The sequence below is a fragment of the Miniopterus natalensis genome, chromosome 18, assembly GCF_054644295.1.
Source record: "Miniopterus natalensis isolate mMinNat1 chromosome 18, mMinNat1.hap1, whole genome shotgun sequence".
NCBI lineage: Eukaryota > Metazoa > Chordata > Mammalia > Chiroptera > Miniopteridae > Miniopterus > Miniopterus natalensis.
This window is the reverse complement of record NC_142098.1, coordinates 28509666-28537150: the sequence shown is the minus strand read 5'-3', so window position 1 is coordinate 28537150 and position 27485 is coordinate 28509666. Positions and strand designations below refer to the sequence as shown.

Genomic DNA, 27485 nt, shown 5'->3' with positions numbered 1-27485 from the left:
AAACAGTAAGACTAATCCAGAATGTGGGATTCTACTAGAAAAACAACTGGCCTGGACTCATCTAATATATTTAGGGGTGAAATGCCTTGATTTTAAAACATAGTTTTTTTATTTTAAAAATATATATCTTTATTGATTTCAGAGAGAGGGAGAGAGACAGGAACATCAATGATGAATGAGTCATTGATCGGCTGCCTCCTACATGCCCCATACTGGGGATTGAGCCCAAAACCCGGGCATGTGCCCTGACCAGGAATCAAACCTCAATTTCCTGGATCCTAGGTTGATGCTCAAGGGGTGAGCCACGCCCGGCCAGGCTAAAATGTATTTTAAATGACTTGGCAGGGGAGGGAGTGTGTGTAGAGAGATATGGAGGAAGGGAGAGAGGAAAGAAAATAGAAGGAAAAAGCAAATGTGGCAAAAAGTTACTAACTGGTGAATTTATGTAAAAGAACATGAGTATTCAATATATTCCTCTTTCAACTTTACTGTAGGTTTACAAGTTCTCAAAATAAAAAGTTGGGGGGAAAATTTGTATAATAAATCAGCTTTAAAGAACAAAAAATTCACCTGGCCGAGTGTGGCTCAGCGACTGAGGTCGACCTAGAATCCAGGAGATTGCAGTTCGATTCCCAGTCAGGGCACATGCTTGGGTTATGGGCTCGATCCCCAGTGGGGGGGGCATGCAGGAGGCAGCCCATCAATGATTCTCTCTCATCATTAATGTTTCTCTCTCTCTCTCCCTCTCCCTTCCTCTCTCTGAAATCAATAAAGATATATTTTAAAAAATAGAAAAATTCAACATGCTTAAAGTGTAATAAGCAGCAACAATTCATCTCTAACACAAAGAATCTGGTTTTCTCGAAAAAAAATTTTACTGTTCCTATTATGGTATAGTTGCTCTGAAATTCCTCTATGAATCCTCAAGACTTCAAAATTAGTTAAGTGAAAATCACTTAGCCCAATTCAGACAATCACAAATGTATCCAAGAGGCAAGAAAACAGTTTAGACAACTCACAAACCCCAGTATCTCCAGTGGGAGGATTTATCATAAAGAAAGTCACCAAAAGTTGTAAGCAGTCTGGATTCTTGTTTATTGAAGACAGTAATTAGAGACATCTTCTTTCCAGCACTAGAAAGCAAAGTTCCACATGACTGCATACTGCATCTGGACAGAGCCACACCCCTGGACTAAGGCTGGTCAGGGAATAATCTGCAGTCCTAATTTTAAGTTAAAAACACCAATAAACTTAGCAAGAGACGACAGTGAACTTTCACTTACAGCATCAACATTGTTAAGGTCATGATGTACAGAGCAGTCACTTTCAACTTTGTTAAACTAATTTAAATACTGATTTTAAAATGCCAATCAAAAAAAAAGTGCAAACAAAATTAAATAATTCTAGCAGCATACCCGTTGCATTTTTAGGAAAGAACAATTCATGGCCTTGATATGGCCACATCTTCAAAATTGGGCTTATTTGATTTTTCCATTTTAAAGACAAACAGCAGATGTAACCACTATAATGTATATAAATAGTCATAAAATTGGCTTAAACAGTATACCATACAAGTGTATTCTGTAAATAACATGAATTTTACTTTAAAAAGTAAAGGCTGTTTATTGTTTGGCCTTTGGTTCCAATGCTTGAAAAACCCCAAAATAACAAAAAAAACCTCCCCTCCTCCCACCTCCCAAAAAGAACCCCGTGCAGCTCCCCAAAGTTGGTAGACTTTGGCAACTACTGAGCACATGACACTATGCATTAGTTTCTTCTGATACTAGGAGCATCCACTTGTCATGAGAAACTAAAAGTGGTCTCCAAGAAACCTTCCTTCACAAGACAGGTGCCTTAGCATTTCATCAGTTCTAGTACATTTTATAGTGACACAAAAGTGCTTATCAATTTAACTGATAAAAAAAATAAAAAGTAAAATTATGCACTGAAATTTTAAATCACTCTATATCCCTCTTAGGCATGTGCCTTCCCAAGAATTGTTTCTTGTTTCCGAGGTCACTCACTTTGTGCCCCACCCCCAGTTGCTATAGAGGAATTAACTGACCCCCACCACTAGTGTGGTCACAAGCTGTTGGGCATCTATTGGTCACTACACCACAACTATCACTCCACAGTCAGATTACTGTCGTTACCTGGACAATCTGGTAATTGGAAACCACAATACATGAAAAAAAAAAAAAAATTAAAAAAGGGGGGGAGTATATTTTCAACAATAAAACTGGCACAAGAAACGCATTTTTATGTTCGTCATAAAGACAATACTCAGCTTTCTCCTTAACAGTGTTCAGACCTTTACAAAAAAGCAATTCAAGACAGTTTTAGAGTCTTGTTATACAACCTAGGATATTAAGTTATGCCCAGTACTATGTTAGTGGTCAGTCAAATCTTGCATGTAAAAGTAGTAACATCAGGGAAGTTATGCTCAGACACAGTACAATAAACATCATATAAAAAAAGTAAACTCCACATAAGTGAACTGTGGTTTTTCCCTTGGTTTGACAACAAATGTTTTATACATTAAATTAATGGTAGTGTTTGCATTTAAATGTTCTGTATCATGTATAAAAGTGCCATTTCAAATCCACAGAAGTCATTTCCAGAATGGTGGTGTGACATAACAATGTGCATGAATTTGTCCTAAATGGAAACACCTGAAACTTATTCCCATAAGAAAAAAAAAATGCTACATTTTATGAAAAACACAAAACAAGAGAAGTGTATCATTTCCACTTTCAATATAAAACACTTATTTGTCCATCTGATAGCACTGATCAGACCAGGGAGCTAGGATAAGACCCTTTTGCATCAGTGGAACTGCATGATTGATGGCTTCCACAGACCATAAGGCAGGGATTGGTGCAAGCCAATTAATCAGTGTGTAATTGCATTAAAAACCTCCCTCAAACTTTCTGTAGTACACTGCATTACAGTAAAATGAGAGGTTGATCACCCATTCTCTATTTGTAGGCCAGCCTGTGGTAGTAAAAAAAAAAAAAAAAAAAAAATTTAATTCAAAAAACAAAGCAGGAGTTATTCAGAAAACACAATTTAAAGTAAACTAATTTGTAACTGCTGACTTTAAACACACCCTACAGTGACTGTCTGCCCCACAATGCACATGCGTGGAGCCCAGCACCCCCACGAGAACATGTCCTAGGCCAAGCATGTGAGTCCTGGGCAGCTGCCTTCTTCCCAACCCGTGTAAGCTCCACCTGACTCAGGCACACCCACACTTAACACATCTTTCATAAATTAAAGATGCATTCAGAACAAGTCTAATTACCATTTTGCTTAGTGTTAAGTTTGGAAATGCTTCTGATATTAAGTCTTAAAAATGATTATTCAACTTCTACTGAACACACAGTATTTACTAACACTGCTCATCTCCTTCCTTCACCTCCTTCAACGTTCAGCTTTCCCACCATCACTTCTCTCATTCCTCCTTAAGCCTTTTTTGTTTCCTGGACTTTCTGCTACTTAATCTGCTTCCCAAGAACAAGTGAATTTGCTTGCACGCACCTGGTCAGACTAACCACCATCTGATCAATGATTTCCTGGTCTCATTTGCTCCACCCTGAAAGAAAGTGGGCCCCCTCTCTCTTTCCATCTACCTTCCCCTCCACATGAAGCCCTAGCTGCACTTGCTTCCCACAAGAAAGCAACATGCCTGAGAGTCCAAGGTTATCCTTAACAAAGGGATCTGACACATAACCTTCCTAAATGTGCAATTCACACTCGGACAAGCCCATGAAGTATTTTTTTTTTTTAAATTCATCTCCCCTGCCCCAAAAAACTGATAGCATGTGCCATATCAGAAAAATCCTGGTCTTAGCAGATCAATATACATAGTTATTTGGTCATTTTACATATGCACTTTTAAGGAGGATCAGGCTTCATTTTCTGTTGAAGAGTTTGTTACCATGGAGTCTGGTTTTCGAGTAATTCTATCCAGTTCTTCCTGAACATTTGTCAACACAGTCTTTTGTCCTTCAAAAAAAAGAAAAAGGCAGTGATGGGGGACCAGAAAAGAATTTTTAAAAAGGAACATTTAAAACTATAGAGTTTTTTAGTCACTTGTGGTGATAATAACCTCAATCTCTGGTTATTGAGAAAAGCCTTTTTTCATTACAATGATTATGAGACAGACCTAAATTTGGTCCTTCTTTATTCCAAATGTCACAGGTTTGTGCTCTCCCAACCACATGATGGCCCCCAGCCTGGGAATGCCTTTGTGCCCAATACAAGGGCCTTTCTGAAAACCCTCTCAGCACCCACCAGACCCCTATGCACTCTCATCACCATCTTCCTAGAGGTGCTGAGTCTCTGGAATGCAGCAAACTTTTTCTGTGCCTCACATACAACAGGTATTTAGGCTTTGTTTCTAATTACAACACTCTAAACTTACTCATATATGGATGGCCCAGGAACACTATATTTCAATAAGGAAGTAAGACTAAGCCCAGATATTTCCATCTAGCACAAAGTCAGTGTTCATATTTTTTGTTGTCAAATACTAACTGGGGCCTGGAAATGCTTCCTGTTTCCTACCAGGGAATACCAGCTCACAGCCTGGCCACCAGACCAGATTCTGAGTCTTCAAGAACTCAAGAGCCCCTAAAGGCCCAGGCTGACCTAAGGGTGGAGTGATTTCTTAATGGTATCCTTTGATATGAAAACACCAATTAGGGCAAACACTGTATTAACATTTCTTATAGCCAATGGAAAATTAAAATCCAAGAACTTTTAAAATGGCCTCAAGCTTCCAGGGGAAATGTGGATTATTTGTTTCAAAGACCTCTAAGACATAGACTTGCCTTAGCGGCATATGGAAGGACAAATGGAGAGAGCGGTGTGCGTGTGTGGTGGGGGGAGCTTCGAGGAGGAGGCATGATGACCCTCCAGTGAGACAGCGAGTGTTCACAGGCTCCAGCTCACAGCAAGACTGGGGGCAGTAAACAAAATCCTTATGAAACATCACAACAAATTAAATAAATAAAATGTCAATGGTATACTCTAGACCATGACCTCTAATGGGCAGAGCTTCTACAGCAGAACACGTATATGGTTTAGGACCTACCTCAACTCACCTGAATATACACAAATCCACCTTAAATGTGCGCAGGAAACCTGCACTGTATTAAGGTAATCCAACAGTAAAGTATACTGTCAGTATAACAGTATTGCTTGGCTGTTCAGAAAACGGAAGGTCTGCATGTCAGGTGAAAGCAGATTCTCCTGTCTGCTCCCTCACCTTGCAGCACCCCTCAACCAGAAGGCTCATAAGTCACCAACGGTCCTTCAGTACCTGACTTCTTGGCTGTGCTCTGCACCCCAGTAGCACCAGGACTTCCAGGAGAGCCTGTTTTTTTACTCAACAGACTGTTGAAGAAGCTGGCCAACACCCCTTCACTTGCTGCGTTATCTAAGAAAACATTAAGAAAAAAAAGCATCACACAAACTGGATGACTCAATTAAACAAACAAAACCTGGTTTTCAGCTTGGAATTACCAATTGGTGGCTACTGTCTTCCTGGGTACTGAGCACATTCATCAACTAAGATGCCTTACATACTGCCACTGCTGACGCTAGTTACATGTTAGCATGATTTATAAGTGGAAACCTATGCCCTGGCCGGTTTTACTCAGTGGTTAGAGCATCGGCTGCGGACTGAAGGGTTCTGGGTTCAATTCTAGCCAAGGACGTGTATCTCGCTTGCAGGCTCGAATCCCTGGCCCTGGTAGGACACGTGCGGGAGGCAGCCAATCGATGTTCTCTCTCTCACATCTATGTTCCTCTCTCTGTTTCACTCTTAATAAAAGCAATGGAAAAAATATCCTCGGGTAAAGATTAAAGAAAAAGAAACAGGCCGTGGCCTCTGCTAACCACGAGCCCCTCCCCCTGAGAGAGGGGGTGTGGAAAGCAGCCTTTCTTGGGGAAGAAAACAGCCCAGGCACTATGAGTCACTATCTCCCAAACCTGGCCACACAGCCCCCGCAGACCTCAGGCCTAGGACTAAACCACTCTCCACAGACACAGGATACATACTTTTGATGTTTGGATCCGGCTTCTTTACTGATGTGCCTGGGGAGGCACTGGGCACGCTGGCTGGCCCTCCCCGGCCCTGAGTTCTTGGAGAGCCAGAGGGTCCTCTCGCAGGCGACTCCTAAGTCCAAAACCAACCCAAGTCACACACAGGCATAAAAATAACAGAAAATACATATTCCAAAAGTGAAACCATGAGTCTACAGGGTATTTTTCACAGTCTAGGGAGAAGAGTGGGAGGACTGGGAGTTTGCTCCTAGCTCAGTCCCTTTCTAGACCTGTTTCTTCTGAGAAAAGAAGAATCACGATAACAAAGTCTGTTCACTCAAATTCCCAGAGCAGTATTTCTTCCTCAGATATTTTCTTAGTTCCTACTATGTTCCTGGCCCTGGGCCTTTGGGGCACCATATTCCCTTTGAAAATACAAAAGCCCACACAAGCTCTCATAAATAATGGTATAAAGTTTGAAGACACCCATGACACTGGGCCTTGACCCTCTGTTTAAGGTACTCACGGAGGCTCTCGTGGGCGTGGCTGGCTGCTTGGCAAGGAGTGACTGCAAAGAGAGGGACACACTGGCCATTAACCAAGGCCTGCCGAGTGCACTGAAGGTCTGGAGAAACACTCCAAGTATTCCACTAGAGGGCACCATTAACAACCAAGTCATAGGTTTTACATTCTAAACGCAAAAAATTTAAATCAAGTAGTTTGGTATGTGGTGAAAAAATATACTCCAAGTAACCAGTTTTGAAGCTAAGGAAGCAAGGAGAGCACAGGAGGGAGGGACAGTTGGCAAAAGAACTGTCAAACACCCCCTGCTGACCTGCCTGTACCATCATGGAGACCCATGGTATGTCTAATAGTCCAAGTGAAACAGAAAGATAAGACTGGAGTGCATCCTGAACTGTCAGCTTGGGGAAGTTACTTTCCTCACCTGCCTTCATGCCCAAGGCTGTGTGGGGCTATGTGAGATAATGGAAGTGAGGTCAGGGCACCTGGTAAACTGTCAATATGGGAACTCTTATGCCATAAAGCCTACATTTCTAGACAGAAAGGATACTTAAAAAGATAACTAAGCCCATCACTGTAGAATCTGCAATCCAGGCAGGGATCCCCTGAGGCAGGTGGTCTAACTCCTACTCTGTACCAATTCTAGAAATGGAAGGAAACAGGGAGACCTGCTCGCAACTCCTTTACCAAGCTCTGATACCCGCCACCTCGCCCTGCGGAACTGGCATTTCAATCATGAGAAGGCCTCTGCTCTGGCCTCACTGGTCTTCTTACCTGTTGCTTCATTAGGAACACCTGCTCATCCTCCGCTGCCAACTCTTTGTCGTGGACCAGCTGTGAGGGGACGAGACATATTCATTTGTGGTCAGAGGTAAAGAACACCTGAACTACTGTCAAAATTCACACTGAAAGGAGAATCTTGAGCTAGGGTCACCACATGGGTCTGGGCAGAGTGCCTGCTAAGGCTGCAGTTATGTTTTTCTAGCCCGTCACAGGCCCCCTTCCAAGACCAGCCTTGGCATGTGGCCAAGTGACATTTTAAAAAAAATGTTTTTATTGACTTCAGAAAGAGGAAAGGAGAGAAAGAGAGGGAAAGAAACATCAATGATGAGAATGAATCATTGATCCGCTACTACCTGCACACCCACTACTGGGGATCAAGCCTGCAACCCAGGCATGTGCCCTGACCAGGAATCGAACAGTGACATGGGTCAGTGATCAACCACTGAACCACACTAGCCAGGCCCAAGTGACATTTTCTAAGTCTGGCAGGTTCCAAACATCTCGTACAAGCAAGGATCAACTAACAATAGTCCAGAGGTGGTGGTGGTACTGTCAGGACTTAATGGGAAACTTCAACCCCACTCCATGTGGGCATTCCATCACTCATGCCCCACCGCCCAAATCATTTGCACATCACCAGACTTCATCTAAAGACTCTTTTTATTTTTTTAAATATATCTTTATTGATTTCAAAGAGAGGAAAAGAGAGGAAGATAGAAACATCAATGATGAGAGAGTCATTGACTGGCCTCAGCCCACAACCCGGGCATGTGCCCTGACCGGGAATTGAACCCTTATCGCCTGGATCCTAGGTCAACGCTCAACCGCTGAGCCACGCCCAGCCGGGCTAAAGAATCTTCTTAAAGGCCCTTGAATTACTCCCCCTGACCTCTATGGTTTAATATGTAAAACCTGATTCTTCATAGGTTTCTTTTCCCATTAAAAAGCACCTGCAACTCGCCCTAGCCTGTTTGGCTCAGTGGAGACTCGGCCCGTGGACTGAAGGGTCACAGGTTCTATTCCAGCCAAGGGCACATACGCTGGTTGCCCTGGTCGGGGTGCATGTGGGAGGCAACCAATTGATGTGTCTCTCTCACATCGATGTTTCTCTCTCTCTCTCTCCCTTCCACTTCTGTGAAAAGCAATGGGAAAAAATATCCGCGGGTGAGGATTTAAAAACAAACAAACCTGCAACTCTTAAAGTGATGGATTTCAGTACCTTTCTCACAGGAGGTTTCACAATAAAGTCTTCATATGCATCTTCTGGCTTCACAGTTGTGAAATTTTCATGTAATATAGCTATTTTCTTTTCATTGTCCCAGCCAGCAGGTCTAAAGGCAGAGAGACAGGGATTGACTTGTTTATCCTAGGACTGCCTTACAGCGAGTGTACAGAGCACATTCTAGGTTAGGACTCCTGGGTGAGTTCCTTTCTCACAAGATCTTGTCTGTAGTTGCTGGGGTTGGCTTATAATTTTCAGTAGACAGGTCAAAATTTACTGCAGATATAACTCATCAGATCAACATTGCAGGTCCTGCTCCATACTGAACTCATGGGCCCAAGGCCTAAGGAGCCAGAATGGAATCTTACTGACTACACATGCTGATGCACAGCAAGTGTTCAAAGCCTTCCCACAACTCCACCCAGAACAGCAAGGACACAATGGGGCCCTTTTCCAACAGAGGGGAGAATGCAGAGACCAGCATAAAGGACAAAGCTTAGGATGAGAATATTTCTCTTTGGCATGCAGGCACCCTTCCTGTGAGCTATTTCTCTGAGAACTCTTCTTTCTGACAACAGTTTCTTATGGATTGGTTCATTCATTTTACTGGTTTGGGAAGATTTAGCCTGGAGCCAAGGGGAGCTACCAGGACCTGCACTATCCTGGGCCCCAAACCAGAGGGATATAGAAAGTCCTTGGGGATCCTATATGGATGCTGACCAGCTTGACATCACAGGGCAAGATGACACCCAACTGCCATTAAGTTAAGCCACAGCCCACCAGACTTTCCTAGAGGAGCAATTATAAAATGTCCTACATGACATACTTTTGAACTCTAGAAGCTCTAAAAGATGGTGATTGATTGTTCTCCCAGGCCTCTCATTCTCCATCCAATTCCTGCTTCATAGCTCTAAAACCAAGAGGGTGCTTAGCCAGAGCTCTCTGCCCAAATCGCTTTGCTGACGTCACCAGCTCCCAAATAGGCAACTACCTACAGGACCAAAAGTGCAAAGGGACAAGGCATGATCAAGATACCGCCATGACCCATGCAGCCTTCAGCAGCTGCAAAATACTTCACTCCAGACCAGCCCCAAACCCAGCCAATCTCCTTGCTCCTCCTGCTCCCCGGGATCACATGTGATCTGGGCACTGGCTGACTCGAAAAACATACCACTCTCTGCACTTGTGCCACCTGACTGCTCTAGACAATTTTCTAAAATCAGCCCAAGTCTCTAGGTTCGCTGGCTGCAAGTAGCCCAAGTGAGGCTCTCCCTGAATGTTTAGAAGGCAATCTATTCAGTCCTGAGCTCGGCTTTCACACCTTCGGTCTTCTCACAGACTGTCCCTCTCGCCCCTCCATTCTTCCCAGCCTGCCTGGCTCACACCACTCATCCTTTCAGCATCGCCTCTCTGCTTTCCCTGTTGCACTGCCTTCACTATCCCACTGCCGCCCTACCTCTCCTTGGCTGTGTCTATCTCTCTGCAATGCCATGTGCAGAGACCACCTCTCATTCATTTCTGTGTCCTCAGCATGCTCAGTATTTGCTGAATGAACTGTAATTCTTTTTTAAGTCAAGAAGATATCTAAACCTAAAAACACTGATCCACTGGCATAAGTCCTCTCAGACACCACAGCTTCAACATTTATTTATGCATCCACAGCATTCTCCCATGAGTGAAAGACACAAAGTTGGGCAAACAGGTGTCCAAGTCCCTGCCCAGGGGCTCCCAAAATGTGAAATGCTGGAAACACAATAAGCAGGCAGTATAGCCAAAGTCCATGCTGATAGGGATGCCTGCTGATGAGCAGAGAAACCAGATGCTTCAACAGAAAACATTCAGGATCCCCAAAGTACCAATTCCCTCTACTTCAACCCACCCCCCACCCCAGCCAGTATTTTACCAGAGTAGACAGTAAGTGGCAAAAATGGCTGGCTTCAGTTTTGGCAACTTGCTCTCAATGAAGAAGGCAGCACCCCTGACCTTACACTACCCGCTTCGCTCAGACTGGAGGCAAAATGGTAAGTAATCTGGAAAGAAGTGAAGAGGGAGCTCTGGGTGTAACTATCACCTATGAGGTCCAGCCCAAGCACTTTGCCCCAAGGCAGCAGAAAGCTGGCTGTATAAGACAGAAGGCACCTTACTTGGAAAGATAAAATGTAACGAGCAAATATAAAGAAGAATTTGAAAGCATCACCTATAAAGAACTCACATAAAAACTGCATCCTTTTCCACAACTAAGGCAGGTGTGGTAAAGTGGAAACCATATGTTTTATGAACAATGTACTTATACAACAAGTCGAGGTTTTTCTCTTCCTTCACTGATGTGTAAATCAAGGCAGCTCCATCTAAGCAATCTACTTAAGGAAAACCAATTCACTGCAGGAGACAAAAGCAAACACACACAAGCACAATCCTCAGTACTGCTCACAGGTTGATCAGTTTTTAATTAATACATGATCAATAGAAAAGCATTAAAAATTTAAAAACTAAAAGGATAATAGTAGCAGACAAACAGGTCAAAAGCATAAAGCATGCTGATGCTAATGGGCCATGTAGTTCATTTTTTAGCGTATAAACTTATCTTCTGACCCATCAGATTGCTTCCCAGCCAAGTTTCCTGGGCTCTGAGGCTAGCCCAGGAAAACACCCTCAGCATATCCAAGGTACACAGATTCTTTTCCAGGCAGATGCTCACTGTGATTAAGTTTATCATTAAGCACACTTTTTATGAGAGATGGGTACCTACATGTATTGATAACCTCCACTGAGCTGGACAAGCTAAAGAGTCCAAAATAAGCGAAAGGAATATCTCTCTCACACCCACCCCAGGGTGTGGGACTATGGGACCAACTGCTATTGGATTCTTACAGAAATAGGACTCAAAGAACTGCTGACATAGCATCTTTCTCATGGACAGCACAAAACACCTGTAGCACTTAAAACAACATCGTGTGGGGTAATTAACCTTTTCTGCAAAAAAAAGCAAAGTTTAAAAGGTTTCCAAGATATGATAAAAGTAACCTGGTAATAAAATTATTACACATCAGTTTTCTTCTTAAATATAAAAGCCTATCAAATGTACATTAAAAATAAAAGTGAAAAAATACAGGCACCAATTAGTCAGTCTCAAATTCCAACAAAGTAAAATACAAAACTAGTAAAAAGATGTATCCAATATCTCCCTGGCAGAAGACTATTCTGGATTCAGGAAGTACTTTTTCTCTTTGAAGATGCCCCATATGGAGGGAAACCTGGGTCCCTATGCCCTGGGATAGCACCCCAAGGATACACTGCAGGCAGAACCTCCGTAGATGTGACTGGATAAAGTCAAAGTGCTCGTCCCTGTAATCATGCTCTTTCTCCAGTACGCTCACGGCATCACACTGCAGGGAAGACAGAAAGAGAAAGAAGTTATCTTTGTGCATCTCTGCCTGATGCGGATGAGAACAGCATGTTCTTCAGGAGTAAAGTATCATACTCCAAAGGAGAAAGCCACAGGCAAAGTTCCAAGCATTAATTAAACTGACAAGAGCAAAAATCAACTGGACATTTTTCTCTTTTATCCTAGGCCTCAGTTTCCATATCTGTAAGCGGGAATATAATAGCCCTGATCACCTCACAGTTGTTCTGAGAATCAAACAAGGTCACATCAGGAAACAGGACCACTGGACATGGCTGTGCACTGCACACTCCGTAGGGCTCCATTCTCACAGGACGTGATGCAAAGGCACACCCTGTAGTTGGGCAACACAGTGGCTCTGGCTGGGAATCAAGTACTTCTGAAACCCAAAATGTTTTTAAAGTCATTTCTTTTTTGTTGTAAGAGACATAATTTTGTTTCTCTCTGACTTAACTTAATTTCTGTTCCCACTTCATCATTCTACAGGGTAAAACAAACTGAAACCTCAAGTTCCCTTCCTTCTTTCCCTAGAGTTATGTTTTTGCTGAAAATCATCTCAAGTCCAACAGACTTTAGAGACCAAAGCCCAAAGAATTCTGCTCTTTCATATGTATTTATTCAACATTGGCGCAGGCTGGGTGAAATGGCTTACACAGCCTTATGAAAGTTGCTTTTAGTTCTGAGTTTGAATCACTCAATAAAGTTGACAGCACTTCATGGAGAGATTAACCCAGGCTATGAGCAAACTGAGGAATGTCATGTCTCCAGCAGCAATATTTAAATGACACTTTCTATCCTGACACATTCAATGTACCTTAATGAATCCCGAATGAGCCCAACTCTCCTTTGGGAAGACACCTAATTAAAGCTTCCCAAAGTTTCTTTCAAATGGTGACTGTTCACTGGCCCAATCCAGCCAAGTCTGCAGCTTCCCAGCACACACACCTTTGTGCACACCACCAACACTGGTATCCCCAGATTATGAGTCAGCACGTTGTCACCAAGAGGCAGGGCAACATTTTCTTCATCAGGACCTGAGGTCAGAGGCCCTCTTCTCTGTGGGGAACCTTGACAACCTTCTTCAGGTTCAATATAGTCTTGAAAATCTTTCACAACTATAGGTGAAAAAGGAAAAGAAAATTACACACACACAAAAACACTCCAGCTTTAGAAAACTGAAAAAGGTAGGAACAAGCACAAAACAGAAAGAATTGTGACAAACTTCCTAACTGCACCCTACTGCAACATTACAGAATTGAGGACAATGGCGCAAAATGCCAATTCTGATATATTCAGTCTGAGCACCATAATTTCAGAGCAGCCAAAACATTCCCCTGGACATCTTCAATTGTATCCAACTCTTAAACAGGTTTTTATTTTTATTTTTATTTTTTTAAAATATATCTTTATTGATTTCAGGGAGAGGAAAGGAGATGGAGAGATACAGAAACATCAATGATGAGAGAGTCATTGATCGGCTGCAGCCCACAACCAGGGCATGTGCCCTGACCGGGAATCGAACCCCGATCGCCTGGATCCCAGGTCGATGCTCAACCGCTGAGCCACGCCCGCCCGGGCTTAAACAGGTTTTTAAAAACTTCTAAAGCTTCAATAGTTCCTACTATGAAAAGCCACTTCTTATCTATCATGCATTTTCAAAATACCAGAATAGTTGAACTGTGTTACTTCAACAGAGGTGACCACCAAAAATAGCTTATAACTTCTAAAACTCCTCAGAGTTCTCATTAGAAATAATAAAACCACCATGTGAATTCCACAAGAACATGCTGTTTGCATACAGCTGATGAATGTCCACCCTGAAGAGGGAGTCTGGGCTTGTCCAGCACCACCTGCGTGTCCTCTTCATCCTAACTTCTGTGGACTTGGTCTCATCTGTAGGAAATCCTGAGTCACATATGCAGTGTTCCAGGACCCACTCTAACACAAGGGGTCAGTGGTCAACACCCACTTCCTGGGACATACAGTCACTACTTTGGCCAAGGTGTAACCCCACAAGAGGGCCTTCAAGCTGAGTGGACCATGGCCTGTTAGGCCAAGTGAACACAAAGCCCACAGACCTGCATCTTTTCATGGGTGCTTCAAGGCTCATGTGTCAGCCCAGAGAATGAGGACATGATGGTTAAAGCTACTGAGCCAGAGGAGCAAACAGACAGCTCTACCCTTCCATGCCCAGTAGGACTAAAGGGCCAAAGCCCTTTTACTTTCATCCACAAAATGTTCATTAAGAAAATGCAAAAAGCTGGATTAAAGAGAACCTAGAGAAAGGTACATATATTCCCCTTCCCCACCCACACCCCACCCAACAGGTTTCAAACATTTTAAAACAATGAAGTTTTGTGTGTGTTTTTTAAAAAAATGTTTTTATTGATTTCAGAGAGAGGAAAAGGGAAGGGGAGAGATAGCAACATCAATGATAAGAGAGTCACTGATCAGCTGCCTCTTGCACGCCCCCTACCGGGGATGAAGCCCGCAACCCAGGCATGTGCCCTGACCGGGAATCAAACAGTGATCTCCTGGATCATAGGTCAATACTCAACTGCTAAGCCATGCCGGCCAGCTAAAACAATGAGTTTTAATTTACAAAGATTCTAGATTATCATTATATAAGCTTCTGGAATTATCTGGGAGCACACTGTCTTTCATATAATACTGAGCAGCCTGGAAAACGACGAAGCCCTAAAGTTCAGACACAGTAACATTTAATCTCTACAACCTCTCCTTAATTAATATAGTTTCATTGCCAACATAAACAATCTACTCAAGAGATCTGTACTGCATTTTGGACAAAAACAGAAGAATTTTCTGATGAACTTATTTGCATGGTTGTTGAAGGATCTTGAAGGAATCAAAGGCTCTCATATTTTCTCTTTAAAAGCATTTTAACAAATCTTCAAATCAATGAAAAATACAATGGCTTAGCTGCCTGGGTAATATCTATAACTGCCCAAGAACACATGAAGCACCCAACCAGGGCTGTTCTAAGACGGGGAGCAAGGCAGAGCCTGGTACAGGTGAGCTAAGCAACTGTGGGAAGCACGGCAGGGCAAGGCGGCTCCAGCAGTCTGCCCATGAACACCCACCACCCGGTGTGTTGCACAAACCCTGCTGTGTTCTTCATACGTCATGATGTGAAAGCCGATGGGAAGCCCCGGGTTGGAATATTCACTCCGGGAAGGAGCGATTTAATTACACCTGTCCAACCACAGCAGGAGCGCGCAGTTTTAATACGGAACAGCGTTTTAGAAAGTAAGCTGGAAAGCAGAGCAGGTGCCCCGACAGAGGCTGGTGAAAGGGAGGATAAAAGCCCAAGGGCTGTGCAGTTCGCCGATAAAGCGGGCACTTCCCTCAGGGCACCCCGCGTTGCTGTTAGCACCTCTCTCTAGGTGCAGGCTCGGCCCACCGGGGCTCCCCTTTAGCATCATTAGTGGAGTGGGCATGGGAAGGAGAATGCAGTGTGTTCTACTCTAGCTACTGCCCATCTTCCCACCTTTTCCCTCCTACCTCACCTTACTGATCACCCACTGGTCCCACAGTCCTATCAGACAGCACCCAATTTTTTCCTCTACTTGATAACAAGGGACGCCCGAAGCATAAAGCAGGAAAGACTAACCTACACACAAGCACCATCTTCTGGTGGCTCTAGGGGTTGCTCTGCCCTTTCCCTCACTCAGATGGATCCTGTAACCAAACAGCTGCCACAGATTCAGGACCGACGTGGAACCTAATCCTGAAAGAGTGGCTAGCCATGCAACAGCTTTCCAAACACAGCAGACTGGAGACTGGCGCTGGGTTGGAAACTAGGTTGGGTGACAGCCCTTTGCTCGTTCAATACAATACCTAGACTCCCATTAATCTGGAAAGTGTGAGTCCTCTGAGCAAAAGGATGGCCAACTGCTTTATTAAAATGTTACCTAAAACCAGCAGTAACAAAAGCACTCCTTCAACATGCAATATCTCAGAGGAGGGCTGGTGAAAACAAGAGAGGTCCTTGGAACGTTGGCCAGAGTCATGAGGCATGGATGGGTTCCAGCAACTGCTAGTTGCCCTCCAGTCAAATCCTGATATTTAGAACACATGGCCACACGTCTACATTTCCCAGCCTCCTTAGAAAGACAGGAGGCACAAACCCTTCCCCCTTCTTTCCTCTTCCTCCATCCCGCTGTCTGGAACAGGGATGTGAAGGCTAGAGCTCTAGTTGTCAAGAGGAAGAGAACCACACCCTAGAGGTGACAAAGCAATAAACCTAAAGGAACCAGGGTGCTTGACCTGTCTTCTCAAGAGCTGCTTTCCAGGCCTAAACTGCCTACCTCTGGATTTCATTTACAAGAGAGAAATAAATCTCAGTCTTGTTTAAGCCACTGTTATTTTGGGTTTTGTGTCACATGCACCTGAATCTAATCCTAAGTGACAGACATCAATGACTAAGAACACAAAATTAATTCAGTGTGTCATGGGAACACAAGCTCCCAAGGAGCAGGCATCTAGTCTGCTGTATGCATCCCCAACACCTAGAACAGACCTGATACAAGGCAGACACTTTCCCTATCTCAGAAGGAACAATACCTTTGGCTCGATCTTTTTTTTTTTTCTGTTTTAACAAATCTTTACAGGTTATAATTCTAAGAAAACAGGTTCAGAAACTGAAATCATCAATGCATTAACCTACTGATCCAGATACAAATGCTAAGTGCGCAGTGAAAGGAAAACTGCTCTTCAGTTTCAGAACTATTCTGAGAAGTTGTCTTTAGGATCTCTGTTTAAGGGGGAAAAGAAGCATTATCTAGAAAGGTCAATGGCTGGAGACAGACGAGCTGAGCTGCATACCAATCACTGCAGCACACATGCGGGTGACCAGGGAAACACACATACACACAGCAAACTAAATTAGATGTAAAACTCCCTGTTTAAACTAACGTAGGACAGGAGTAAGTTATGAAGTTATGACAGACACACAGCAAGAAATTTCATTTGAAAAGCACATCCAAATTTCTGAACCCTTCTGCCAGTAAATGTGAAGATCCCACGTGCCGTGCTTCAGAAGCCCTCATTAATTCACTAAAGGGAATGATGTCATCCTGTGGAAATAAGCCAAGCTGAGCCAAGCCTGCCCTGGCCAAAACTGCTGCTGCCGCCGCCGCCACCACAGCTCCAGCCCTTGCCCCTCCCATTTCCCTGGCAAGTGGACAGAAGCTGATGTAACTGCACAGAAGCAAGGGAAAAGAAAAACAAGCTTCTGAACCACATTAAGGAAAAAAACAAAAACACTTCCTTTAATTTGAAAGTTCTTTGTTCTCAAAAGGGCTGGGATATCCTTAGTCTTAAAAAAGTCTTTCAATTTCATGACAAAAAAATGACCTTCCTATTTATATGAACTAAATTCATATTTGCTGGATCCCAAAATGAACTAAGGTAGGAGCTGAAAGACTTGTCTTTTGTAGGGCTTCCTTTAAACCTGCCAGTAAGAGGGTCCATAGGGCCTCAACAGAATCCCAGGCAATGGACTCAAGCTGCAGAGATCACAGTAAGTCTCCATACCCACTGATGCTAACTGCAGGCAGAGAGTAACAGAAAGCAAAAAGATGCATAGACTTGATCTCATTTGGGGGAAAAGGGGAAACCCTTATTTTAAAAGAGAACCAATGAAGATAATATGAAAGATTAATATTCTTCAACTGTGACACTTGACATAAAAACTGCTTTGAATACTCTTATTAGACTACTGAATTTACAGGAGCAACTCTGAAATAAATGGTGCAAACAAAACGCAAACACTCTTCAAGGGAAGCTCTGTAGCCTCCTGACACTGTGAACAGAAAGGTGGTTGGAACCATCCAAAGAGACTACTGAATTTTCCCATCAAGAAAATCTCATTTTACTTACACTTCCGTTCCAGCTCCCTCATTTCTTCTGGTGGAATTTTCATTTTATCAATGTGTTCACGTAAAACACTAGCCCATTTCTGTAGAGATTCCATCACAGCCCAAGGCCTAGACATGTCTGCAACGAAAATGACCAGGGTCTCCGGCAAGGATTCAGCAGAAACTGCAAATTTCAGCAGGCCTTTGTGGTATAGGTCTCCATCCAGAATCCATACGTTACAGCGTGTGTGATCTAAGAAAAGAAGTGAAGCTAATTTACTACCTGACAATGACCACCAGCACAGCTGAAATAAGAGCCATGTCAGAAAAAATATCAGAAGGTGACAGCCATAAAATTCCACACAGAACACAAACAGAAATCTTAACCAGAAAAGGGCCCAAGTTCTTAGTGGTCAAGGTGCCTGGTGAACTGCCTAAACTTTAAACTTTTTAAACTACCATAACATTTTGTGTCCACATATGAAGATTCCAGCAATGTCTGAGGAGTAAAAAGTGAAGGACACTTTGGGTTTCAATAACAATCAAAAGAGACTAATGAACGCTACTGGTCAATTGTTCAATAGTCTAAATAACCTATTCTCCTCAAACATCAGCCATCTGTGAGGCAGCAAGCTGTGCTGATGAGCCTGTGGTTAAACAAGCTCTTTTTATAAAGTCAGTCACACTAAGCAGTATGTTCACATACTACAAAGGGTGCCAAAGATACAGGACACCTTTGTATTTAAATGCTAAGATAAAATAATTACTTACATAAATTGAGATGTGAGTCACTGGGTACCTGATGATTTAAGGAATTACAATTATTTTTGATACAATAACAATATGGTTATTTTTTTAATCCTTATCTTTTAGACATACACATGGAAGTATTTGCAGATGTAATGAGATGCCTGGAATTTGCTTCATAATAATCCAATGTGGAGTGAAGGGAGAAGAGGGTGAGAATAACAGTTGAAATAAAATTCATCAAGAACTGGTAACTGTTGAAGACAAATGATAGATACACTGGGGTTCACACTAGTCTCTCTATATTGTATATAGTTTTTGTTTTCCATTAATAAGGAGTTAAAAACATTTACACAAATGTGCAACTGCTGACATTTAATGAAATGTGGTCCCAAAATCATAACTGGATAAACAAATTATAGAAGATAATTCTCCAAATATCTAAAAAAAAATCTGAGTCATCGTTTTTAAGAAAAAAAAAATTTGTTTTTTACAAAAGTGCCTTGAGGATGAACTCTTACCATCAAAAATATGTCATTAAACCTATTTCCCAATAAATTCCAACATACACTTAAAAAATGTCTGCTGTTAGCTACCTTTTTTTATATAATCAACATACTGTTAAAAAAACTTACTTTCATGACTTTATTTCAATAGTATATTATAAGATATTTATATCTAGCTACGCTTTCAAAACTCTAATACATTTTATTTTTCAATTACAGTTTACATTCAATATTATTTTGTATTAGTTTCAGATGTATCAAAATTCTAATACATTTTAGATAGCAGTTTTGGTTTGGGTTCTGTGAATTCCTTCAAAAATACTGCTCTGTACCTAAAGCCCAAAGATTTTAATGCCTGCTCCTTACCAGGCACAGTTCCTTTTTTTAGCCTCTCTTCCCACTGCCCATTACACATAACTCACCCATGTACATGAAGATCACACACACCTCATGTGGCATTAAACAAATGCCCCCAACCCTGAAGGCAGTGGTCCTCTGACATGTCATGTCCCACCACAAACCAGGAACAAGCTAGAGACTATTTTCTCTACCTGTGTGACTGACTGCCTGCAGAGTGTATATTTATAACCTAGTCACACCAGATAATAATAAAAATTTAAAAAACTACAGATGGAAGGTGTCTAGTTAACCACAGGTTCAAAAAGGAACCTGCAAATTGGTGGCCTAGAAAAATCCTATAAATGCAGAGACCAAAAAGCTTTTAGGGAAACCTTAAGGAATCTGAAATACAGTTAACGTGTACTTCAACTCAAAGACAAATGACTATGGATAATATGTTTTGGCATGAAATATGCTTATGCCATCTTGAAACAAAAGGCTATAGAGAGTCGCACAGTATCTACACTGTTTTTCAAAGGGGTACTATTGCTACCGCTGTGTCTTAAGCACCCAGCTACATGTGACACATGCCACCTCTCATTCTGTCAACCTACAAAATATGTATCACTTACCCAATTCTAAAGATGAGGAAACTGAGGTGCAGAGTGGTTTAGTCAGTCACAACTAGTGACTATAGGAGTGGGATTCTGGACCAGTTCTGTGTGTCTCCAAAGCCCATGGTTTTCACAATAACCATGCTGCCCAACAGAGAGAAGAAGTAAAAGACTCAGACATATGAGATCCCCTAGGCCTAGCTCAGTGGCCCGAGTCTCAGCCCCACCTACAAAGACTCTAGTCGGCCTAGATGGGCAACTGAATGCCTCTGTCCTTTTTACACAGGGAGAACCCTCTGCACCAGGTCTACCTCCTGCCTTTCTTTCACATCCTTCAGGAAATTTTCAGCATGGAAAATTCCTGGAGTTCTAAGATGACCACTAAGTTAGCATTAATATGATGCAGGTCTCCAAGCTTTAACAAGCAATCCTTATCCATACCCTCCTAATGACTCTTGGAGATCCAAGAATTATCATGCTGGAAAGGACGTGCATTCAGCTTCTTCACTTTAGCAATCAGGAAATAGGGGACCAGAGGTGGTGGGATCTGCCCTCTTATATAATCACCCTTGCATCATGACCCTTACTGTTTAAATGAGTAAAGGAAAATATAAAGGAAGTAATTTAACAAATATATTTCATCCTTACACTACATAACTTTCCTACAAATAAAAACACCTAGACACCAATAATTATTTTAGATCCATTCAAGATCTAACATAAAGTCTAAAAGGTTATAAAGGAGGCAACTGAGTAATGGTAACCAAAAACCACTACTCCAATCCAGCTCATAATTATACTTTTAAGAAATAATTGTAAAATAATATCTAATCCTTGTAAGAGTGTTTACCATGCAAGTATCATCATCCCAACTACCCTGGAGGTAGAAACTATTACTATCCACATTCTTGAGATGAGGAATTAAAAGAGAAATTATCACCTCTGAGGCTCTATTCTTTCCACTAAAACACAGGAAATTAGCATTTTTACACTGTCACAAAGAAACTCAGAAAAGTCTCCTGTGAATATCTGTTGAGCTGTTACACTCTGAACCACAACAATTTTAGACTCTCCACTAGAACCAGGCAGAATAACAACGGTGCCCAGATCAGCCAGCCACACATTTCTCTCACAGAAAAGTCCAGCGCTTTTTAAAAATTTCTTATTGCCTTTACGCACATCTGAAACTAACTTCAGTATCTCCTTTTAAGTGGGGGTTACCCAGAGCTGCAGCTGACAGCTCTGCTCCCCATTTTCGCGAACATACTCTAAAAAGGAAAGTAAGTAGTCCTACAAAGACATACACTTTATCTATTCCCATGACTTACTCTCTTAGAGGTGTGGACCTCAAGAAATAACATACCTACTAAGAAGGGTTCCTGGTGGCTACCTGGGCTCAAATTAAAAAACAAAACAAAGCCTGGCCGGGCGTGGCTAAGCGGTTGAGTGTCAACCTAGGATCCAGGCGACCGGGGTTCGATTCCCAGTCAGGGCACATGCCCGGAGTTGCGGACTAGCCTATCAATGAATCTCTCATCATTGATGTTTCTCTCTCTCTCTCCCTCTCCTTTCCTCTCTCTGAAATCAATAAAGATAAATTTTTTTAAAAAAACACACAAAAAAACAAAAACAGAGCCTAGCAGCCATTTCTGTACAGGGGCCTCTCATGCAAACCCCATTGCAGAGAGAAGCCTGCACCAAGCTGCCTTCCTCCTACACTGAACTGACTTCCTGCACTGTGTTTCTGCCATCTGAGCCTGCCCTTACAGAGGAGTTCCTGGAATCCCATCTCAACCAATAGGACTGAGACTTTCCCAGTCCAATAGGAGCTACACAGCTACATCCCCATCGGCATCTTCACCAAACAATCAGGGACCAGGGACAGGGACTTCTGTCTATATAAATCAGTTCCTCTCTGGCTCGAGAAGTGCACTTTCCCTTTTTACTGAAAACAGAAGACTGTTTCCCCAGCTGAGGAAGTCTCACTAGAGCAGAGCGGAGCAAACAGGAGAGCTGAACTGCCTAGCGGAAGAGAGGCGTCGTCCCAGGGCCTCCTCAAAGCCAATCACAGTCACACTGCTTCATAACTGAGATGTGATGCTATTAAGCTGTTCCACAGCTGTGCTGTATCACAACTAAGCTGTTTTGCACTGAAGTTTTCCTCTTCACCACATCCCAAATTGAGGATTCCTGTTGGCGTTTGAATTGGCACCAACAACCACTGGCTGACAGAACCACACAGAAAACTGAGAATGCCTGGCCATGTTGCAGGAGCTGCAACCAAGGAGTCAGACATCTGCATTCAACCCTCACCACGGACACACGCTTCACTCACCATCTCGGTCCTCGTCATGCACGCTGAGGTAGAGATATTCCAGGCCTCTTCCTTTTTTGCCATGTTCAGCGCCTTGTAGTTTAGTCATGAGTGTTGTTTTACCAGAACCATCTTCACCTACAAATAATGGATGTAAGAAGACAAAGTGTACTGTTTATTGTAGGCAGGATGGGAAGTCTTGAGATTCACACTAGGGACAGCTAAGAATTTCCTGCAAAGCCTGCTGCTGAGGCCTCTCATCTGCATTCATAAACAAAACAGGCTTTGCTATAAGAGTGGTTGGTGTGGGGAGGGGTGATAAAGGTGGCAAAATCCAAGGTCTAAAATAACATTTTACTGCAATTGTCCTTACTTTACAAGGGAAGAACTAAAGCAGGTCCACAGGCCCTACCTTCAATTTATAAGACATGCATTTAGAGAAATAAAGTAAAAGGTGGAGCTAGTTTCTCACAAAATAACTTTTACCACAAGAAAAGCAAGAAATCTTCAAAATATAACTGTAAAACCCAGGAACTCTGAACTAATAAATAAGTCTGATTCTGCCTCACAATCATGAAGAATGGAAGCTATTATTCACTTTTGACTTTAGTACATCTCTTTGAAAAGCATCTCAAAGGCTAGAAAACTAATGAAAATAATTACAGACCTAAGCAAAACTCTTAAGCACAATCTCAGTAATTATCAAGCACTTCCTCATCCCCCTCAACTAACCACTCCCTTCCAAAAAAACAACAAAAAAACCTTAAACATCAAGAACCATCACCACCAAGGAATATCTCTAGGCACCCCTGGGATTTAATAATATGGACTTACAGAACATGAGAACTGAAAGGCATCCCACAGATTAAAGGTCTCCTTCCCCATCCCGGACGCCACTCACTACCTTACTCAGGCGCTCCACATCCCATCTGGATCATGTTCTACCCAGCAGCCTGACTTCAGTACCTGCTCACGTTGAGCCACCTGCCACTCGGCTGCCAGACTTCCCCTTCTACCACAGACCTAGTATCTCAATACCCTACTTCTTGAGGATCTCTAAGGGTCCTCTATTACCTGGTGCAACGGTCATCACCTAAAGAAGACCATCTCCTCCCCTCCTCACAGGGATTCCCATGAGGATTAGGGAATGGAGGTGAAATAAAAGGCCCTTGACAATCAGGGGCCTTCAGGAAAAAAAGCATCAACTCTTCAGCCTTCCACAATCTGCCAACATACCTCAGCAGTCATCTTCCACGAGGAACTTCTGGCAGCTTCCAAACCCCCACACCTTCTGTGTTTCTACAGGCACTAACCCTCTGCACCCCTGGATGTTGACACTTATCCTTCAAAACACATGACCCTCCCAAATCACCCTCTTTTCAAAGCAGCACCAAAGCAGTGTGATGCTCCCACAATAATCTGTCTATGCCTAGCTGATATAGTGCAATCACCAACACATCTGTCTCCCCCTAGACAGAGATTCTTGTGTAGTGTCTGATGGGTGTCCGTGCTGTCCCGGTGCCCAGCCTACAGGTCTCACTCAGCAAATGGGTTTGCTATATGAATGAACCCAGTCAAACTCCCCCGCCAGTATGAGGGTACTGAAAACCAGAGACATTAAGGGACCTGACCCAGGTAACCCAGCAGTGAGGGCTAAAATAAGGCAGTAAAATCCCTCAGTGAAGACTCCAAGGCCGGCTCTCCTTTGCCGAGTCCCTTCAAATGCTCTTGAACATCAAGGAGTGGCCCCTGTGCCACCTCCCTACAGCCCCGACCCCAAGACACCTAGTTCCTCCCCCTCCTCCCCCTAACCTCATGTACTCACACCCCTCTCCACGCCCACATCTAGTGAACTTCGAAGTGAGGCATTTACAGAAATGAATGGAGTCAGGAACGTTTAAAGCAAGGCTAATGTTGCAGCCAAATGACTAAAGAATGCCGACAACCTCATGCCAGCATCACTGGACTCTCCAACGGGGGCAACACCCCAACCTCAGGCGTGGTGGACCTGGCCACTCTCCGGCTGTCCAGCCTGGGTCTTGTGGCCATCGGGCGGGGCAGGCTGCGGGCAGGCGGCAGAAGAGAGGAAGGCTGGGACCTGTGAGAGGGGTGCCCGCCTCGCCCACCCCGGCTCCCCGGGCAACGCCCCGCCGCCGGCGCTCACCGAACACCAGGATGTTCTTGCCGGCTGGCAGCTTGGACCTGGCGCGGGTGGACACCTCGCTCAGGATGGAGGACCTATGGGGACAATGGCAAAGCGGTCAGCCCTGGAGCGAGCCTGGACCTCACCGGCCCGAGATGGCCCGTCAGTCTGTCCGGAGGTCCGGCCCAGCCCGGCGGCTCCCCGGCCGGCCGCGCCCTCCCCGGCCCGGCAGACCCAGCCCGACCGCTTATGGTCTCACCATAAGCTCTGGCCCTCCTCTTCCTCACTGGTCAGGTCGCCGGCGGCTGCCACCGCGGGCCCGTTGGGACCCAGAAGCACCTTCTTCTCCACCCCCACCGGCGCCATCTTGCCAACTGCAGCCACAAAGAGGGCCCTCCCCCGGGCCGGCCGAGGACCCGCGAGGACCCTGGCTGGGACGCCCGCCGCCCGCCGCCCCCGGCCCGCCGTCCCCCTCGCCGCCCCGCGCCGCGCTTCACGTCGCCCGCCCTGCAGGGTTCGCGTCGCCGGCCGCGCTCCGCCTGGAAGGCAATGTTCGCAGGCTTCCCCAAGGTCGTGAGGCCGCTTCACCGGTAGGAGGCGGGCGGCGGTCAGGCGGCAGCCGAGGCAGCCATGCGCAGGGAGGCTGCGGCGGGAGCGGAGCGGCGCGGACGGGGCGCGCTGGTGGCCTCTGCCGGCCGAGAGGCGCAACCGCACCCCGCCCGGGGTCCTCCCCACGCTGGCGGCTCCCGCTGCGCCGTCGGGGCGAGGCTGCCAGATGGACGGACGCCAGAAGTTCAGGCTTTGGAATGAGAATGTAATACATAGCGCCATTTATCTAGCTCGTCCTGTGTGCCCGAGGCACATTATCTCCCTGAATCGTATCTAACCCGTTTACAGATGAGGAACCTTAAGCTCACACAGCTTAAGCAGCCTACCCAAGAACTCAGTGCTAGAAGGTAGCCTCCGGTACTTCCAGTCTTACCCATCTTAACCTGTTACATCACCAGTTTTGCCTAATCCTGATCAAGCCCCGCATAGAAAGATGGGCCTTAAGCTAGACCTCCAAATTCTCATAAATATCCCTTCTTTCACCTCCTCCTTCATTGACCCTATTCAGACTGTGAGGTGGCGATCTTTACGGCAATGACAATACACTTGCGTTTACAGGACTTTATTAACAGGTTTTAAAGAAATATCAGGAAACCAGCATTTGACACCAGAAGTAGGTGGCTTTAATTTCCTTTCTTCAGGGGGTTGGGGGAAGAAAGAGGAAAGAGAAAGGGGGACAAAGAGGATAAGGGAAGAAAAAGGAACGAAAAAATACATTTTGTCTATCAAGCTTAAATTTAGGTGTGGCCACCTCCTGAGGGCTCTTGCTATATACTCTGTGGAAACAGGCTCACTTTACAAGGCATTTCTAAATATCACAAGGAAGTGGGATATAGCAGAAAAGCAGCCACCTTACATGGGTTTCAGATGAGTAGGATTCTGATCCTGGCTCTGCCAAATGGATTACAGGACCCAGCTAATGGACGATACCGGAAAGGAGACCTGGCCCTTGGTGGGTCTGCCTAGGGATGGCCGGTAGTGTGTGGGTTCTTGACTTCCAGCAGGAAAAATTTCAGGAGTCCAGGTGACTATGAGGGAATGTTTCTCAAAGCTGAGGACAGTAAAAGAAGGAAGGCTTAGCACAGGAAAAGCAACAGGAGAGCCTTGGATGGGTTGCCTTAGCTCTCTGGGAAAGGGATCCTTGGAAATGGCTTTAGGGGTTAGCCTGGAACAAGCTGCCACTGTCCCTTGCTCCCCTGGTTGCAAGTCTCCTGGGGTCCCTTAGAATTTAGGAGATGTGTGCCAGTGGGGAAAGAAGAGAGAGAAGGGAAAGGGAATGGCGGGGTCTGCTCTCAGGTGGAGAGCAAGTGCTGTGTCCTTTGTCTTGTTTTTTTTTCTTGCAGGTGGGAATCCTAGGGGAGGTATCAAGGGAGTGTTTCAGCAGAACATCAGTTTTCTAGGTGTGCTCTTTCAGGGTCATGGTCTCCACTGATTGGTCAGTGTCAGGGCAAGGGGTTGTTGTTAGTCATTGCAGGGGTCCTGGTGTTGCCAGCCTGGTTTTGCTTTTTTGGGCCTGAAGCTGAAATACAACTGAGGCCTAGATGTTCTCTCTAGGGAGATGACCTTCTGCTGTAAGTTGACCTTCTGCTATAAGTTGCTCTGCCAGTTTGTTCAACTATCTTTTTCAGTTTCCCCATTCCACTTGGCTTAGTGGCCTCAGACATCTGCCAACCTGAATGTAAGGTTCAAAGAGGACAATGGGAGTGAAAACTCATTAAGAGTTACACATCTGGAAATCTGGGAAGAGCAGGTAGAGTGTTGTAAGTCATAAAAGGGCAAGCAGTGTCTGAATTTTCACAGGACAGAAGATGAAGTTGAAAACTGCAGGCCAGTGAACTTCATCAGCCATAGGTGAAATTCTATAATATAACCATTTGGAAAAGATAGCACCACATTTAGTTTCTGTTTTTGCAGGAATACCAGGTAGGAGGATACTGCAGACATGACAAATGCAGATTTCAACAGGACATTTGACAATTCACATTATCGAAAAAATTAAATGTAGGTGGGATTGAGGCCCGTTAATAGGCCAGGCCCAAAGGGGGCTGGCTGATGAGCAGGGACTACCAGAGAAGGCCACTAGGGTCCTGCTCCAACCTCCTACCCTGACCCAGCCAATTCAGGTTGCCATCAGTGACTTGGATGAGCATGCAGCAGAATACTCAGAAGTTGTGGATGATCTGAATCAGGAAGGGATGCCTAATACAATGGGTGACAAACTGAGTATAGACTAAACCTAACAAGATGGAATGTAACAGGGGCTACCGAAGTCCTGTAGTGAGGTTAAAAAAATAAATGTGTAAGAATAAGATAAAAATTAATAAAAGTTATAATATATAAATCTTAACTAAGT

The 27485-nt window shown here is 44.2% G+C and overlaps 1 protein-coding gene across 3 annotated transcripts; it reads right to left on the bottom strand.

The window, feature by feature from the left end:
* Positions 1-1071: 1071 nt before the first annotated feature.
* On the bottom strand, positions 1072-24903 carry DYNC1LI2 (dynein cytoplasmic 1 light intermediate chain 2). Of its 3 annotated transcripts, none has more exons than XM_016213195.2 (13): positions 24783-24903; positions 24545-24618; positions 22402-22518; positions 17883-18113; positions 12927-13096; positions 11871-11964; positions 10791-10926; positions 8576-8687; positions 7348-7407; positions 6578-6619; positions 6067-6184; positions 5327-5443; positions 1072-4008 (listed from the first exon to the last, which is right to left on the bottom strand). In XM_016213195.2, the coding sequence occupies exons 1-13, from the start codon at positions 24887-24889 to the stop codon at positions 3908-3910; spliced, it is 1479 nt and encodes a 492-aa protein (XP_016068681.1). In that variant the 5' UTR covers positions 24890-24903; the 3' UTR covers positions 1072-3907. The 3 variants fall into 3 exon arrangements, with proteins under 3 accessions (XP_016068681.1, XP_016068689.1, XP_016068697.1); XM_016213211.1 differs by having other exon boundaries at positions 3924-4008; positions 5273-5443; XM_016213203.2 differs by lacking the exon at positions 6578-6619.
* Positions 24904-27485: the final 2582 nt, after the last annotated feature.